The sequence below is a fragment of the Mandrillus leucophaeus genome, unplaced genomic scaffold (genome assembly GCF_000951045.1).
Source record: "Mandrillus leucophaeus isolate KB7577 unplaced genomic scaffold, Mleu.le_1.0 Scaffold626, whole genome shotgun sequence".
In the NCBI taxonomy this organism is placed as follows: domain Eukaryota; kingdom Metazoa; phylum Chordata; class Mammalia; order Primates; family Cercopithecidae; genus Mandrillus; species Mandrillus leucophaeus.
In genome coordinates this window covers 1,458,571-1,474,738 of record NW_012106764.1, presented here as the reverse complement: position 1 = coordinate 1,474,738, position 16,168 = coordinate 1,458,571, and the positions used below count along the sequence as shown (strand labels likewise).

Sequence of the window (16,168 nt, the reverse complement as noted above, 5' to 3'; positions counted from 1 at the left end):
TCTAAAAGGTCAAATATTTAACAACTAGCACTGCTGTAACATAAACTCTTAAAAGCAAGGACTTTGTTTTGTTCACTATTGCAGTCTCAAAACTTAAGACATGACTGGGACTCAGATATTTGTTAAATGAATCCAGTTCCTCTCCTCTTATTCTCTCTTGAACTCAACTTCAGATTTTCACTCCTGTCACTCCATTAAAGCTATTTTTGTTGATGTTATCGATGACCTCACTGTTACTAACATCCGAAGATCTTGTCTTTTCTAACTTGACCTCTCAAGTTATATTTACCCATTAGTTACTCCCCTTTCCTTGAAATTCATTGTTTACTGACTTCCAAAACAACACATTCTCTTGTTTCTTTCCTTTCTTCCCTGGCTACTCTTCAGTAATGTTTTCTTTTCATCTTTCATGCCTCTAAATATTGGAGTGTTCTCAGGGCTAATTCTTCAGATGTTTTCTACTTTTGATTTACTTTTACTTCCTTGGCAATATCACCCAGTGCAATACCTTTAAATACCACTTAGATGCTAGTAATTACCAATTTATATTTTTATCCTGGACTTTTCCCCAAACTCTGCTCTAATACATTGAATTATTAATAGATTAATAGATGTGAAGCTTAATATGTCCAAAACTAGACTCCTAATATCTTAATTTTCTATGCTTACAGTTAGAAGAGTATATCTAATTCATACAAACCCAACCCTTCTAGTTGATTAGGACAGAAAACCTTCGTGTCATCTTTGACATCGAGACCAGTTTTGACCTGTTGGCTGTGTCTTCTAAATATATTCTGAATCTGATCACTTCTCACCTCCATTGCAATCTTTCTGGCCCAAGCCAGCATCCTTTTCCAGATTTTATTATAATAGGTTCCTAGCTGATTTCCTGCCAGGACCCTTGGCCCCTCTGCAGACTATTCTCAATATAATAGCCTGGGGTGTCCTATTTATAGAAGGAAAAAGTCAGGACATGTGTTTTCTCTCAGAATAAAAGACTAAATTCTTAAAACCTACCTTTTTGACCTCATTTCTTACTAGTCAGTCCAGCTCCACTGGCTCCCTTGCTAGTATCAAGTATGTCCTCCTACTACTCCCAAGATCTTTGCATTTATTTTTCTCTCTTCTGGCATAGTCTTTCCACAGATAATCTTCGCGACAGGTCTTATGGTCTTTACTGAGGTCTTCAGGTCTGCGTGAGGTTCCTGCTGACTATCCCATTTAAAATTACAGTTTCTTTCCTGCATACCCTTTTCCATCCCACCCAGAGCACTTAACCCCCCTTCTTCTCATGTTACTTAATATCCTTTAACACACTTTATTCTACTTCTTTATCATGGTGTGTTTTTGTGTTTTACATTTATCTCTTCTTATTAGAATATATATTTTACCAGAATGTAAGTTCCATAGGAGCAGGAATCTATTCATTTGTCTTTCCTTATTTGTTCATGTGTCCATTCCCAGAACAAATGAAGTAGTGAATGAGTATTAGACCTGAATTTGAATCTAGTTCTGTTTGACCTGATAACTAAACTAGGCTACCATTTGGTTTATGTGTATATATTCTTTGTTTTAGATACACACACCCCTATGCAAACCCCACCACTACTCAAAAGCCTTTTGAAGTAATGTCTTATAAATTTTATATATAATGAACAATCTTGATATATTTAATATTTAATCTTACACTGACTAATTACTATATTCCAAATTTTATCTAAATATAGCTATGGCATGCATTTGTTTTATTACTTTTGTAAAATTAGTGTGTGTGCACACACATATTACTACTGTGCATACTGTATTACTATATTTTGTTATATACGTGTGTATCTGTATGTGTAGATCTATATATATAATTTTTAAAACAGGTTATCAGGACACCCCATGGGAGAGACTTCGATGACTCTTTAGAAAAGTGTGAAGAGTATTTGAGCCCAAGGTCGTGTAGTAAGCCCCAGCATTCAGCGAGGACCTTACTAGTCCATTCAGCACCCTCAACAATGCCAAAGCATTCTCCAAGCCCTGTGTTAAATAGAGCTTCTCTCAGGGAAAGGTAATTATGTGCGGTCTTCATTTCTGTACTCATCTTTGAATAATAAGTATTAGAAGGGAAAGCGGCAATTATGCATGTGAAATGAATATCTATAAAAGTGTAATTTGATTTTAAGAGGCTTAAATTGTTTTTGTTTAAAATATATTACATATTAGATAATGTTAGATATTTCTTCCTAGCACAGTTCTCTAGATATGGGTTTATTCACCAGATATGGGTCACATTAACCCCAGTTACAGATTATAGTTCTTAAAAGTGAAAAGTAACATATATGATTGTTTTTAGTAGATTCAGAGGAATTTAATATTACAGGCTTGCCTTAAGTGTAAACACAACACAGATTATATTTTTTATTTAGTCATAATGGCTATCTATATATTGTTGGTAGATGGTGTCTAGTTTTCTCAAACAGCCTTCTCCCAACTCCCTAAGAGCATCTTAATCATGTAAAGATTCCAACTCTCCGTTTAAAAATGCTATGGCAGCCAGAGTCTGATCCTGTTATAATTCGAATGTGAAATAAATAGTTCCTTTTCATATATTTTAAAATTGAAATTGGAAATTCCTTGCCTCTGTCACAAATAGTAATATAGAAAACCATGTTTCTGTAATAAGTTGAAAAGAAGTCAATCCTGGTGAAAAAAATTATGTAAGTTTTTTTCCATATGTAAGAGAAACACTGTCAACAACGTGGAAATCGATGTATCTTTACAGCTGGTGTCAGAAAGCGAAAGTAAGCACACCAAATTCCTGTAGTGTATTGGGGTCATCAGGCATAATTAACAAAGATTTAATTAGCTGTAGAGAATATATTGAAAGTTTAACTCAAAACTGATGATTTGAACAACAGTGTGTTAGTTTGGATGCTGTATTAAAACAAATCTATTTTAAACATACAGGTTTGTCTGTTTACTTATTAGCTTTGCAAGCATTCATAATGGATATATGGAGGCATGTTGTAGACCCCAATCCTGAGATACATAATTTTGATTAAGGTTGCTTCTAGTTCATTAGAGTCAGGCCTGTGGCGGGGTTGGGAGGGTCATGGAATCGTTAACATAGGTGCACACACAAACAACATCATCATAAAAAATTCAGGAGAAAAACTGGAAGAGAGGTTTTCCTGCTGAAGTTGATAACTTGCATCTCAGTATCAGGGGACTTTCCTTGATTTCCTCATCTGCCCAGCTGTTTAGACATACAGTTGGTGCTCCTTTCTTTTTATCAACTTTTAGAAATCATCTCTAGTGATTTTATTGATTAGGTCCTTTATCATCTCTGTAAATTTTCCAGAATTTCTTAAATCTGTATTTCCTTGGATATGTTTTTATTTACTTTTATAATAAACTTTTATAAATACTTTTACAAATGAGTATTATTTACTTTTATAAATTTATGTTTTTATTTACTTTTATAAATACTTTTATTTTTCTACCTTTTCACATATTTTGTAGAACTCTCCAATTGTAAACCTACCACTCTAGTACAGTATTAATTTTAGTTCTGTGTTACTTTATCTTTGTATACAATTTTGTTCCAGCTTTTGACCTCAATCTTTTCTGGATTGATAAATTTGTCATTGAGGCTATATTCAAAAATTCTTCATTGATGACAGTTAAAGTTAGCTGCCCCTTTATTCATATTTCAGTATGGGAAAGGGCTTAGAGTAGATAGCGGTGGCATTTACACATTATTTTCACTCAGGATGATAGATGTAGTAAGTTCTTGCTAGAAGAAAATGAGTGATTCTAATGTTAAACATTACCTATTTTAACTATAACTTGAGGAAGGTTAGGTAATTTTAAAATAATACAGTGGCAATTTAGTTTTGAATTTCCCTATACAAATTAACGTTTTATTGGTATACTCTCTGGGGCAGGCATGACAGATAAGATTTTTTAACTTTCACTAAAGCAGAACACCTTTGATTTGAGTGTATTTTCTAAATATCTAGATTAGTCTCTAAAGGAAAATAAAATGTCTGAGGCATACTACTAGGAACAAAAACATTTTATTCTTTTCAACACTCAGTACCGCATCTTTAAATATAAGACATTCTCTGAAATGGCTTTTTCTAGGTCACTAAGCAGTATACTTGTAGGGTGTTTATACAATCTATTGAAATCAATAAACAATTTAAACCGATGTAAATGTAGATTGTATGTTCCAGGCAAAATTGGAAGTTTTGCGTGGGCGCTGTATGACAGAACATACAGTTATAGGAGTTTATCTGTGTAAATATTTATTGAAATTAAATAAGTTTTCTCTAAGATTGCAGTAAAATGCTGACTCCTTAATCGTGTATATAAACAGATTTTTAGAAACTTTCCCAATGGCTTTAATCAAATGAATTTCTTTATTTATAGTGAAGGTGGGTTTTGCTTTGTGCCCATTTAAGAAATTCCTCCAGTGAAGTTAGCACAACATAAAATGGTTTCAATTTTGGTTATAAGTGTTATATTTCAGAAGTTGTTTCCTTCTCAATGTGTAAATATTAATATTATAATTTAAAATTTGTGTCAAGTTTTGAGTTATTACTAAAATTAGACCAAGAAATACTAGCAAATCTACTGAAAAAGGAGCTGATACTCTTTTGAATCATGCTTAAAGTTTTGACTTTTATAAATGAAATTAGATTGGCAAGCAGGCATTCCTTATCCCACAGCACAGACTAGTGGATCCTCTAATAGTATCATTGAAGAGATCCAGTGGATCCTCACAGCTGAATAGTTGGATCTCAGATTTCCAAGATGTGCTATATATATTGCAAATAACAAAGTCTGCTAATTTATTTTTCATAGGTGCAATAGAACTTGCTTTTGCATATACAGGAGATTAAAATTTAGATAATTGATTATTCATTATTTATTGCATTTTTAAGTAGATTATATAAAACATTTATCCTGTTTAGTGGTTTATACTTTGTATAAACATATGATATTTTAGCTTTTAAGAACAAACTGGACTCATGCCTGTAATCCCAGCACTTTGGGAGGCCAAAGCGGGCAGATCACGAGATCAGGAGTTCGAAACCAGCCTGACCAACATGGTGAAACCTGTCTCCACTAAAAATACAAAAATTAGCCAGATGTAGTGGCGGGCAATCCTAGATACTCAGGAGGCTGAGGCAGGAGAATTGCTTGAACCTGGGAGGCGGAGGTTGCAGTGAGCCGAGATTGCGCCATTGCACTTCAGCATGGGTGACAGAGCAAGACTCCATCTCAAAAAAAAAAAAAAAAAAAGGACAAACTGGGAAGAAAAAAAGGCAAAGATTTAAGCAACATAGCAACATTTTACCTATTTCATTATTATATGAAATAAAGTCATTTATCTATACTAATGTCAGTTGTGAATTTGAGAAGGGCATAGGAAAGAGAAAGGGATGCTTTGTTTCTTCTTTCACATCTTTAATTTCAACCCCCAGACTCTAATAATAAAGTCATATTTTTCAGTTTTTTAGATGCATTTATTCATAGCTGAGACTAGAGAGATGATATCATCTGTGTTGAAAAGAAACCATTTAACTTCTGTGTTGCTCTGCATTCTGAAAAAATAAGCATGATTAAATTGTAAATATTTTTATCTATTATATACATTTTGTTTCATTTCATAAAATTAGGTATTTTTTTCTCAACAGAAAGGAATTTTTTCACATAGCTTGAGGGTATGATTACTAGAGAATAGGAAGGATATGTAAAGGCATTGTACAGAGAATTACTGTTTTAATATGAAAATCTGTATCTTTAATTAAAGCTCCAGATAATTACGTGTGGAAATCATCAGATATGTAGGTATGTTCTCCCAAATGTATGCCAACCTTTATTCAGACTATTTGGTGAACATATGGTGAAAACTTGATAGTATAGCGTAGAATCAGTACCTGATTTTAGTAATAAAAATAAAACTTATTTTATGCCTACAGGTTTCATTCTGACTGGTGTTCACCTTCAAACTGCGATGAGATCCATGACCGGGTAAAAAATGTCTTGAAATCACATCAGGCTCATCAAAGACATTTATATGTTAGTTTCTAAAATTTTCTTTCGGAGGCTATTTATAATAGGTCAAGAAAACCACCAAAGATGCCTAAAGCTTATAAAATTTAGTCACCCGAAAGAAAAAAAGAAAGAAAGCTCCATTTGATGGAAATCAGTGGTTTTGCCCAAGGCAACATATCTAAATTCCTGCTTGACCTAAGTCATTATGCAAAATGTTTGAAATAGACCATCTGAACTATGAACAGTATTAGTGATAATTATCTTATAAAGTTTCAGTACATAGTGACTTGATGATAATTATTTCACAGCCTTCAAAATATGAGAACTCTTGTTTCATGGTTCAGTATAAAGCAATTTCATCTGCTGCAGATATATTTAATTCTAAATGGTAGCATAAGGGGGTAGTGAGAGGTATGTATTTTGAAGAAACTTCTCAGTTAATTTGTATGTTAATTGAATAAAAGAGGAAAAGAGCAGGTCAGGTTTGTCAGGTTTAATATTACAAAAAAATCTATTTGAGGATATTTTCTGAGAAAAAGCAGATAAGCATTCATATAAATAACAGCTGGGAAATAATGACAGTACTTTTTTTTGTGTTGGATCTCTTGTTTCATTCATTAGTTTAAAAAGCAATCATTTATCATCAATGTGTGTTGGACACTAAGATTAGTCTTGGGGGATATAAGGGGTTTATATGACCTTGGGATCAGTTTTTACAGTTTTAAGTTTCTATATACATGCTGTTTTTAAAATTAAACTTCTTTTCAAAGTGTAGAAAAGAACACATAGAAAATTACAAATAGTAAGTAACAGCTTGATAAATTATAAAACTAACAGTCTCATGTAAACTACCTACCAGATCAAGAAATAAAGCAGTTCTGCAGAAGCCCCTCTTATTCCTGCCAGCTACTGCCATTCCAAGTGTAAACATTATTAAACTTCTAACAAAGTTATTTATCTTCTAGTAGCAAAATATAATATTGCATGTTTTGAACTTTATATAAATGATATCCTACAGTGTCTACTTTTTTATTCTTGTTTCTCTTTGGTTTTTCAATTCAAGCATTTTTGAAATTTAGACATCTTGTTTTACATGGCAGTGTAGCAGTAGTTCATTCTTGTTGCCATAAATAAAATGTAATCATACAATACATTTCATTGTATGAAAATGCTACCATTTATTCATTCCTCCATTGCTGGGCATTTAGTTTGTTTGGGGTTTGGGCTGTTACAGAGCTGCTGTAAGCAGTATGCACATGTCCTTGGGTGACATTGCACATGGTTTTAACAGTTACACTCCCACTACCAATGTGGGAGAGTTCTACTTGTTTCACATCCTCCCTACTCCTTTGATTGATTGATTGTGTGTGTGTGTGTGTCTGTGCTTCTATGTGTTCTCATTTGGCATTTTGATAAGTGAAAAGTAATTTATCATATAATGGTTTTAATTTTCTGTGTCCCGTGATGAGTGAATATTCTTATTGGCCTTTTGTGTTCACGTCCTTTGTTCATTTTTCTACTGGATTGTCTGTCTTTCATTTTTAGGTAAGATTTCCATGTAGATGCTTCATATGAGTTCTTAGATATATGTTTTGCAATTTTCTTTTCCCACTCTGTGCCTTATCTTTTCACTCTTAATAGTATCTTTTGCTTAAAAGTAGTTATTAATTCTAATGAATACAGTTTATCATTTTTCCTTTTTGATTAGCATCTTTATAGTTTTTGTCTACTTTAAGACTTTCTCATATGTCTTCTAAAGGCCTTTTTTCTTTAACATTTAAATATATGAACCATTTAGAATTATTTTTTTCCACATAGTGGTAGCTAGGGGTCACATTTCGAGAAAGATTCAAGTCTCGTTGTTATAGATTTGTCTGTTTTACTTTCTGGTTCCCTTAATTTTGTTTTATATATTTTGAAACTATGTCATTGGATGGATTATGGAACTTTAATTATGAAATGTCCCTCTGTATCTCTAGTAATATTCCTTGTTTCACAGTGTATTTATCTGATATTATATATAGCTATATATATATATAGGTGATATTATATATAGCTATATAGCTGTATAGCTATAGCAGCTTTTTTGTCTAGTATATGCATGGTATATATTTTTCAAGTCTTTGGTTTATGTCATTATATGTAAAGGATGTACTTGTAAGTACTGTGTGAATTTTTTTTTTCAAGAATGAAAATCGAGTATTTTTATGTAGGTTGTTTTGTCTTTTGTGTTTGGATTAATCAAAATTTTAAACAATTTATTTTCCTTTGTATTAACTCATGGTTCTTTTTAAACTATTTTGTTATTGTTTGCCTTATTTCAACATACATACATGACAAATTATTTTTTTATGACTTTTCCAATAATATGGGAACATGAAAACATTTAACTGTTTTTAATCTGCTTTCTTTTTTGCTTATCTGTTATCACGCATTTTAATTCTACATGTATAAAACACAAGAAATTATTTGTGTTCATCTAGTAACATTTATTTTAATCACATATTATTATTCATTCTTTCTTGCAATTCACTGTTTCCATTTGGGTTCTAGAATTGTTTTCCTTCTAACATGAAGAACTCTTTTTAATGCTTCTTTTTATGTCAGACTCCTGGATAAGAATTCTGATTTTTCTTGAAAACATCTTGGTTCTATTTATGCACAATAGTTTTTCTGGATGTAGAATTCTAGGTTAATAGTCATTTTTTTTTGGCATTTAAAAGAAGCTAATCCATTGTCTTCTGGTTGCTTCTGTATCTGTTGAAAAGTCAGCTATTATTTGTTTGCAATAATATGGCTTTCCCCCTTCTGTTGCATGTAAGATGTGCTATTTGCATTGTGTTTAGTAGTTTTCCTATGATCTATCTAAATGTGGTTTTACTGAATTAATATCCATTCAGTATGCAGAACTCATGTCTTTCATCTGTTTTGGAAAACTCTTAGCCATTCTTTCTTTAAACGTTGCTTCCATCCCAATATCTCTTTGCTATTTTTCTAGAACTTCAAATTGCACTTACATAAAAATCTTTAAAATGTCTCATATGTATCTTATGCCTATATTCGTATTTTTCGTTATTTTTTTCTCTCCAGTTTGGATATTTACTTTTAAACTGTTCTTTGCTAATTCTGTATTCTGCCATATTTGCATTGATGTTAAAACTTTGGTGAAATTTTGATTTTGAAGTTTTGATGAAAGCTTTTCGTGAGGTTTTGATGTTGAAACTTTGATCGATGAAATGGGCAAATCCTGGAGAAATGCAAATTACTATAACTGATATGGTTTGGCTGTGTGCCCACCCAAATCTCATCTTGAATTCCCGTGTGTTGTGGGAGGGACCCTGTGGGAGGTAATTGAATCATGGGGGCAAGTCTTTCCTATAGCTATTCTCGTGAGAGTGAATAAGTCTTATGAGTAAAAGAGGAGTTCCTCTGCACAAGCTCTCTCTTTGCCTGCTGCCATCCATGTAAGATGTGACTTGCTCCCTATTGCCTTTAACCACGGTTGTGAGACTTCCCCAGCCATGTGGAACCGTAAGTCCAATTATACCTCTTTCTTTTGTAAATTGCCCATTCTCGGGTATGTCTTTATCGGCAACATGAAAATGGACTAATACAATAATTAACTGAAAATGAAATATTAGTCGTTGTACATCTATTAAATAAATTGAATTCATAGTTAAGAACTTTTTCAAGGAGAGAGGCCTAGATAGTTTCTCTGGTTAATCCAAACAAAATTTGAGGAGAACACAATACCAGTCTTGCACATCCCTGAAAATAGAAGAAGGAAAACTCCCCAGGTCATTTTATGAGGTCAGTATTTACTGTAATGCTATAACCAGACAACAACATTGCAAGAAAAGAAAAATGCAGATCAATGGCCTTCATGAATATATATACAAAAATTCCCAAAAACATAGTAGCAAATTAAATCCATCTGTATGTAAAAATGAAAATACATCACAATTAAATGGACTTATTGCAGAAATGCAGTGTAAATTTATCCTATTAACTGATTAAGAAAAAGCATATTTCTTATATGTAGTTTCAGCAGACACAGAAAAAGCATTCAATAAAATTAAACACCATTCATGATAAAAACTCTTAGTAAAGTGGGGGTAGAAGTGAACTTCCTTTGAGCATCTATTGGAAACCTATAGCTAACATTATACTCACTGGTGAAAGACTGATTGCTTTTTCTCGAAGTTCAGAAAGAAAACATTGTTTTCTTTAGCATCATACTGAAAATCTTAGGCAATGTAATAAGGCAAGTAAAATAAAAGTCATAAAGACTAGAAAGGAAGAAACATAACCATTTGCAGAAGATATGATTATTTATAGTAAATAAATAAACAAACTCTAAAGGATCTACAGAAAAGCTCATAGAAATAGTGAATTGAGCATGGTCACAGAAAGAAGGAATGTCAGTTTTTTTCTATATACCAGCAATGAGCAATTGAAAGTTTAAGTTAGATCTATGCCATTTATAATACCAGCAGTAATTTAAGTGCTTAGCTAAAATTCTAACAGTATGTGTAGGATCTGTATGCTGAGAACTAGAAAACACTATTGAAAGAAATCAAGGAAGACAGAAATAAGTAGAGTTGACATAACATGTTCATGGATGGGAGGATTCAATATTTGAATCTCAATTTGATATCTAGATTTTATGCAATCTTAATCAAAATTCTGGCACATGTTTTTAGTAGATATTGACAAGCTTATTCAACAATTGTATGAAAGGCAGAGAAACTTAAAAAATCAAAATGGTCTCAAAACGAATGAAGCTGGAGGACTCACTGCCTAATTTTAAGATGTTTACAGTAAAGCACAGTAATGAAGATTGTGTTATATTGAGTAAATTATGGACACATATATCGAAGGAATAGAATAGAGATTCCAGAAATAGACCCATGTAAATACTGTCAACTGATTTTGACAAAAGTGTAAAGCCAATTAAATGATGACTTTGTTTTTGTTATCTTTTGAACAAATGGTTCTGGATTTTTTTTTAAAAGCCCCTTGGCATGTAATTCAAAATAGATCATAGACCTTGCATGTAAAACTATAAAACTTCTAGAGGAAAATGTAATAGAAAATCTGTGTAATTTAAGTTTGGCAATGAGTTTTTATATAGATAGCAAGCACAACATCCATAAAGTTAAAAAAATTGACAAACTGGATTTAATTTGCTCTGTGAAAGTCACTATTAAGAGAAAAAAAAGGCCACAAGTTGGATGAAAATACTTTAAAATCACATATATGAGTTAGGACTTGTATCCAGAGTTAGGAAAAAAAGAAAAGCACAAAACAACAATCCAGACTTAACAAAAAGAAAATAAATAACCAAATTAAATAATGGGCAAAAGATCTGAACAGGCATTTCACCAAAAGAACACATTAAAACATGCTGAAGTCATAATGGAAATGCAAATTAAAACCATAATGAGATACCACTATACGCCTATTAGAATCATTAAATAAAAACAACAAGAAAATTATGCTGACAAGGATATGGAGCAACAGGAATTTCCATTTAATGCTGTTGGGAATACCAATGGTATAGCCACTATATAAGACAGTTTTAAATAAAATGAAACATATACTTATCATATGACCTGGCAATCCTACTCCTAGGTCTTTATCTAAATGCACTGAAAATTTATATTCACCTGAAAATCTGTACACAAATATTTATAGAAACTTTATCGTTGCCAAAAACTGGAGGCAACAATTATTGGTGATGGTGAACAAACCTATGTCTATCTTCAATGGAATACTACTCAACAATAAAAAAGAATGATCTATTAATTCACAGAACATAATGAATCTTAAATACGGCTTGTTGAGTGAAAGAAGCCAGATCCCCAAAGCTACATGTATGATTTTATTTATATGACATTATTGAAGTAACAAAATTTGTAAGGAGGGAGACAGAAGACGTTGGCTACAAGAGAGACCAGCCTGACAGGGAAATCTTCAGGTTTAAGGAACTGTTCCGATTGGTATGGGAGTGATCAATACATAACTTTAAGCATTTGTCAAAACTCACAGATATATACATCAGAGTTAACTTTACTATATGAAAATTAAAAGAAAAAAGCATGATGTTGTGTCATCCAAGGATGTAATGATTATCATAATTAATGAATATAACAATATTAAAATGTAAGACATACCTAAATTAACTGACCTAAATAACTTTGGAATATGATGTTTTAAATGCATACATGGTAAGGCTAAGACAAAAAGCACAACATAGTCACTATATTCTAGGTCAGGGGTCAGCACACTTTTTCTGTAGACAGTAAGATGTTAAATACTTTTTACTTTTTGGGTCGTAGGATCCCTGTGACAACTACTCAGCTGTATGGTTGTAGCAAGAAAGCAATCGTATGCAGTATGTAAGCAAATGAGCATTTCCGTGTACCAAAAAACTATCATTGTGCACTAAAATGTGAATTCCATGTAATTTTCACATGAATTTTCATAAAATATTCTATTTTTATAGTCATTTACAAATGTAAATACAATTCTTAGCTCTTATATCATACTAAATAGTCAGTGCCAGTAGTTTGATAACCCCTGCTCTAGTAGATAAATGTGTTTCATACAGGATTAGCAATTCTGAAAATATTTTACACTTGTATTAGAGGTGAACCAATAAGTAAATAAACTGTAGATAAAGACAGTAGATTTCTCACTGTCTGAAAAATAATTTACAAAGAAACCAGGAGGATGAAGGCTAAAATGAACTCGGTGATGTTGGGTTAGAGTTTGAGATAAGTTTTAATTCATGTGTATTTTAAAATATATACAAATAGATTGATTCAGAAATAAATAAATAGATGTGAAAGTATACCTGACTTAGTATACATACATATTTCCTAGCTCTGCCCTTCAGAAGGGCAGAAGCAGTGTCAATAGCAATGAGCACATCCAGATCCCAGATCTTGGTTTCTAAAAAACCTTTTTCCAATAAAAGTTGCTAGCACTCTTGTAACAGTGGCTAATTCTGGGGCTGGGGTAGGGAAAATACAGGATTAACATGGAGCATCTTGTAGTGCAGAAAGTGAAGAATTGCTCAAAAAAGGTGATGGAGAGGGAGAGGGGGCATGTCAACAGGACACAGAAGCCAATCTAAATGAGCCTCTAGTGGTCAGTATTGGAATACTACAAAGCAGTAGAATTGGATTATAATTCAAAGAATAAAATAAATATCCAAGAGTCTATACTGATGTAAGTGAAACAATGAATAACTGATAGGGGGAATGGATAAATCTCCATTACAGAATTCTAAATAAATGATTATGAATAATGTACCCCCTACAGGAAGTGGAGCTTACTTTCTTTCCCCTTGAGTGAGTACTGGAGTGACACTGGACTTAGTGACTTGCTTCTAATGAGCAGTGCATGGAAAGGACAAATAGTAACTTAGGTGGAGAAATTGTAATAACCCAATAGGTTCTTGTTGCCCACTGCCTACAAAAGCTAGTACACTGAGAAAAACAGGAGTTGCAGTAAAGTATTTAATAACAGGGCCAGTCAAGTGAGGAGATGGGAGATATTTCCCACATCTGCCCCTCTGAGAATTCAGAGGCTCAGGTTTTTAAGATTGCTATGGTGGTTGGGGAGCTGGAGAACTGAGGCAATTGATTAGCCAGGGATGAAGTCACAAGAGTGTTGAGACTATCTTCCTGCAGCTGAGTTGGTTCCAGGGAGGAGTTGCAGGATGAATTGAGTCAGTTCCTCGGTGTGGATCACAAGTCCAGGTGGCATCTCTTGGTCTGCCAAAATGCTAAATCTGAAAAATACTTCAAAGTTCTTTAGGTTTCACAGTAGTGATGTTATGTACAGGAGCAGTTGGAAAAGTTATAAATTTTAAAACCTCCAGTTACATGACTCTGGGACAGTAAGCACTACAGAAAAGCAAGCTAAGCAAGCAATTACAGGTTATTGTTTAACCATGCTTATTTTTTTAGCAAAGTTCAGACCCACCCTACCACAATTATAACCTTTTGGCCTTTGCTTTACAAAGGGCGATTTCAGACCCCTAACAAGGATGGGGGTTAGTTTCAGGAAGAGACTATTATCATCCTTACTTTAAATTTAAACTTTCAACTGAATTTAGTTGCTCCCATGATGAGCTTGCCCTATGTGTAGGGATGAACAAAGGCAGTCAGCTTGTGAGCTTAGAAGCAAAATGGAGTGAGTAATATTAGCTTTCTCTCACTGTTAAAATTTTGCAAAGATGGTTTTAAAATGTGGAAGACATTAACTTAAAGAAGTGATAAAGTTAACATCATCAGTGATTACTCAGGTTGATATCATATATCCTTTGATATCATGTGATGTGAGGGGTGTTTCTCTGTGATATTGTTCTGCCAAAGCCATAACTGTAGTTTAAATGTGAGAAAACTTCAGACAAAATCAAATTGAAGGACTTTCTTCAAAATACCTGATCAGTACCCTTCTACATTGTCAGTCACACGTAACAAGGAAGGACTATGAATGAAACTTGTCACAGGTAGGATGGAGGAGACTAAGGAGAAATGATGACTAAATGTAATAGAATATTCTCTATTGGAACAGAACAAGTACATTATTGGAAAGACTGGTGAAATCCAAATTAAGTTGTCACTTTATAGAATAGTACAGTACCAATGTTAATCTCTTAGTTTTGTCAGATGCACCATGGTTACATGTTACATTAAGAAAACCTCAGTGAAGGGTGAAGTTTCTGTGTGTAGGAACTCTCTATACTGTCTTTGCAACTTTTCCGTAAAGATAAATATTCCAAAGTAAAACGGTTACAAAGTTTTTGAGTTCTTAATTTCAGTCCTTTGTACCTTTACCTGATTTGGTGTGATTCTAGGTCCCTTCCCTCTCAAAGTTACTGTATGTAATTCTTACTTCTTCAGCAAGACAGATAAAACTCCTTTCTGCCTTTCAGAGGCTTTCTGCTTAGCTTTTTGTCCCCGTACTGCATAGTCTCAGACATTCTGCAACTGTCTTGAGGGAACATTCAGCTCAGTTTTGCACCCATTGTGTCTCAATGAATTTTAGTCTCTAGAGTCATTAATTTTGTCCTAGCATACTGAGACTGCCAGAAACCTGCTGGATTCTCTGGCCTGCAGCAGTGGACCTGTGGTTAAAAAAAGCATGGGTACTTGACATTTTGTTCTGTACTCAGAATCCACAAATGCCTCCAGGAAAAAAAAAAAATGAAACAAAACAAAAAAACTCAGATGCAAACCATTAGCTCACCTCTCTGAAGGTACCTCCTCTCAGGAATCTTGGCACCACTAATAAATGTTGTTTAAGCAGCTTTCTAATGCCTTTACCACGAGAAAAAAAATTTACATATGTAAGCAAACTACTTCCTCTTCAGAAACACCAATTCGTTTTTTTGTTTTTTTTTTTTAATTATACTTTATGTTCTAGGGTACATGTGCACAACGTGCAGCTTTGTTACATATGTATACATGTACCATGTTGGTGTGCTGCACCCATTAACTCGTCATTTACATTAGATATATCTTCTAATGCTATCCCTCCCCCCTCGCCCCACCCTGCAACAGGCCCTGGTGTGTGATGTTCCCCTTCCTGTCTCCAAGTGTTCCCATTGTTCAATTCCTACCTATCAGTGAGAACAAGCAATGTTTGGTTTTCTGTTCTTGTGATAGTTTCCTGAGAATGAAGGTTTCCAGCTGCATCCATGTCCCTATGAAGGACATAAACTCATCCTTTTTAATGGCTGCATAGTATTCCATGGTGTATATATGCCACATTTTCTTAATCCAGTCTATCATTGATGGACATCTGGGTTGGTTCCAAGTGTTTGCTATTGTGAATAATGCCACAATAAACATACGTGTGCATGTGTCTTTGTAGCAGCATGATTTATATTCCTTTGGGTATATACCCAGTAATGAGATGGCTGGGTCAAATGGTATTTCTAGTTCTAGATCCTTGAGAAATCTACACACTGTCTTCCACAATGGTTGAACTAGTTTACAGTCCCACCAACAGTGTAAAAGTGTTCCTATTTCTTCACATCCTCTCCAGCATCTGTTGTTTTGTGACTGTTTAATGATCGCCCTTCTAACTGGTGTGA

The 16,168-nt window shown here is 33.5% G+C and overlaps 1 protein-coding gene across 3 annotated transcripts in view; it reads left to right on the top strand.

The window, feature by feature from the left end:
• Window positions 1–16,168, top strand: part of SPATA6 (spermatogenesis associated 6) — a 212,580-nt gene that overhangs the window by 138,627 nt on the left and 57,785 nt on the right. For 2 of the 3 annotated variants that reach the window (XM_012000348.1, XM_012000347.1), the window contains 2 exons: window positions 1,872–2,056; window positions 5,979–6,078. In XM_012000348.1, coding sequence (XP_011855738.1) covers window positions 1,872–2,056; window positions 5,979–6,078 — 285 coding nt within the window. The remainder of the gene's footprint in view (window positions 1–1,871; window positions 2,057–5,978; window positions 6,079–16,168) is intronic. The other variant, XM_012000350.1, reaches the window with a different exon arrangement.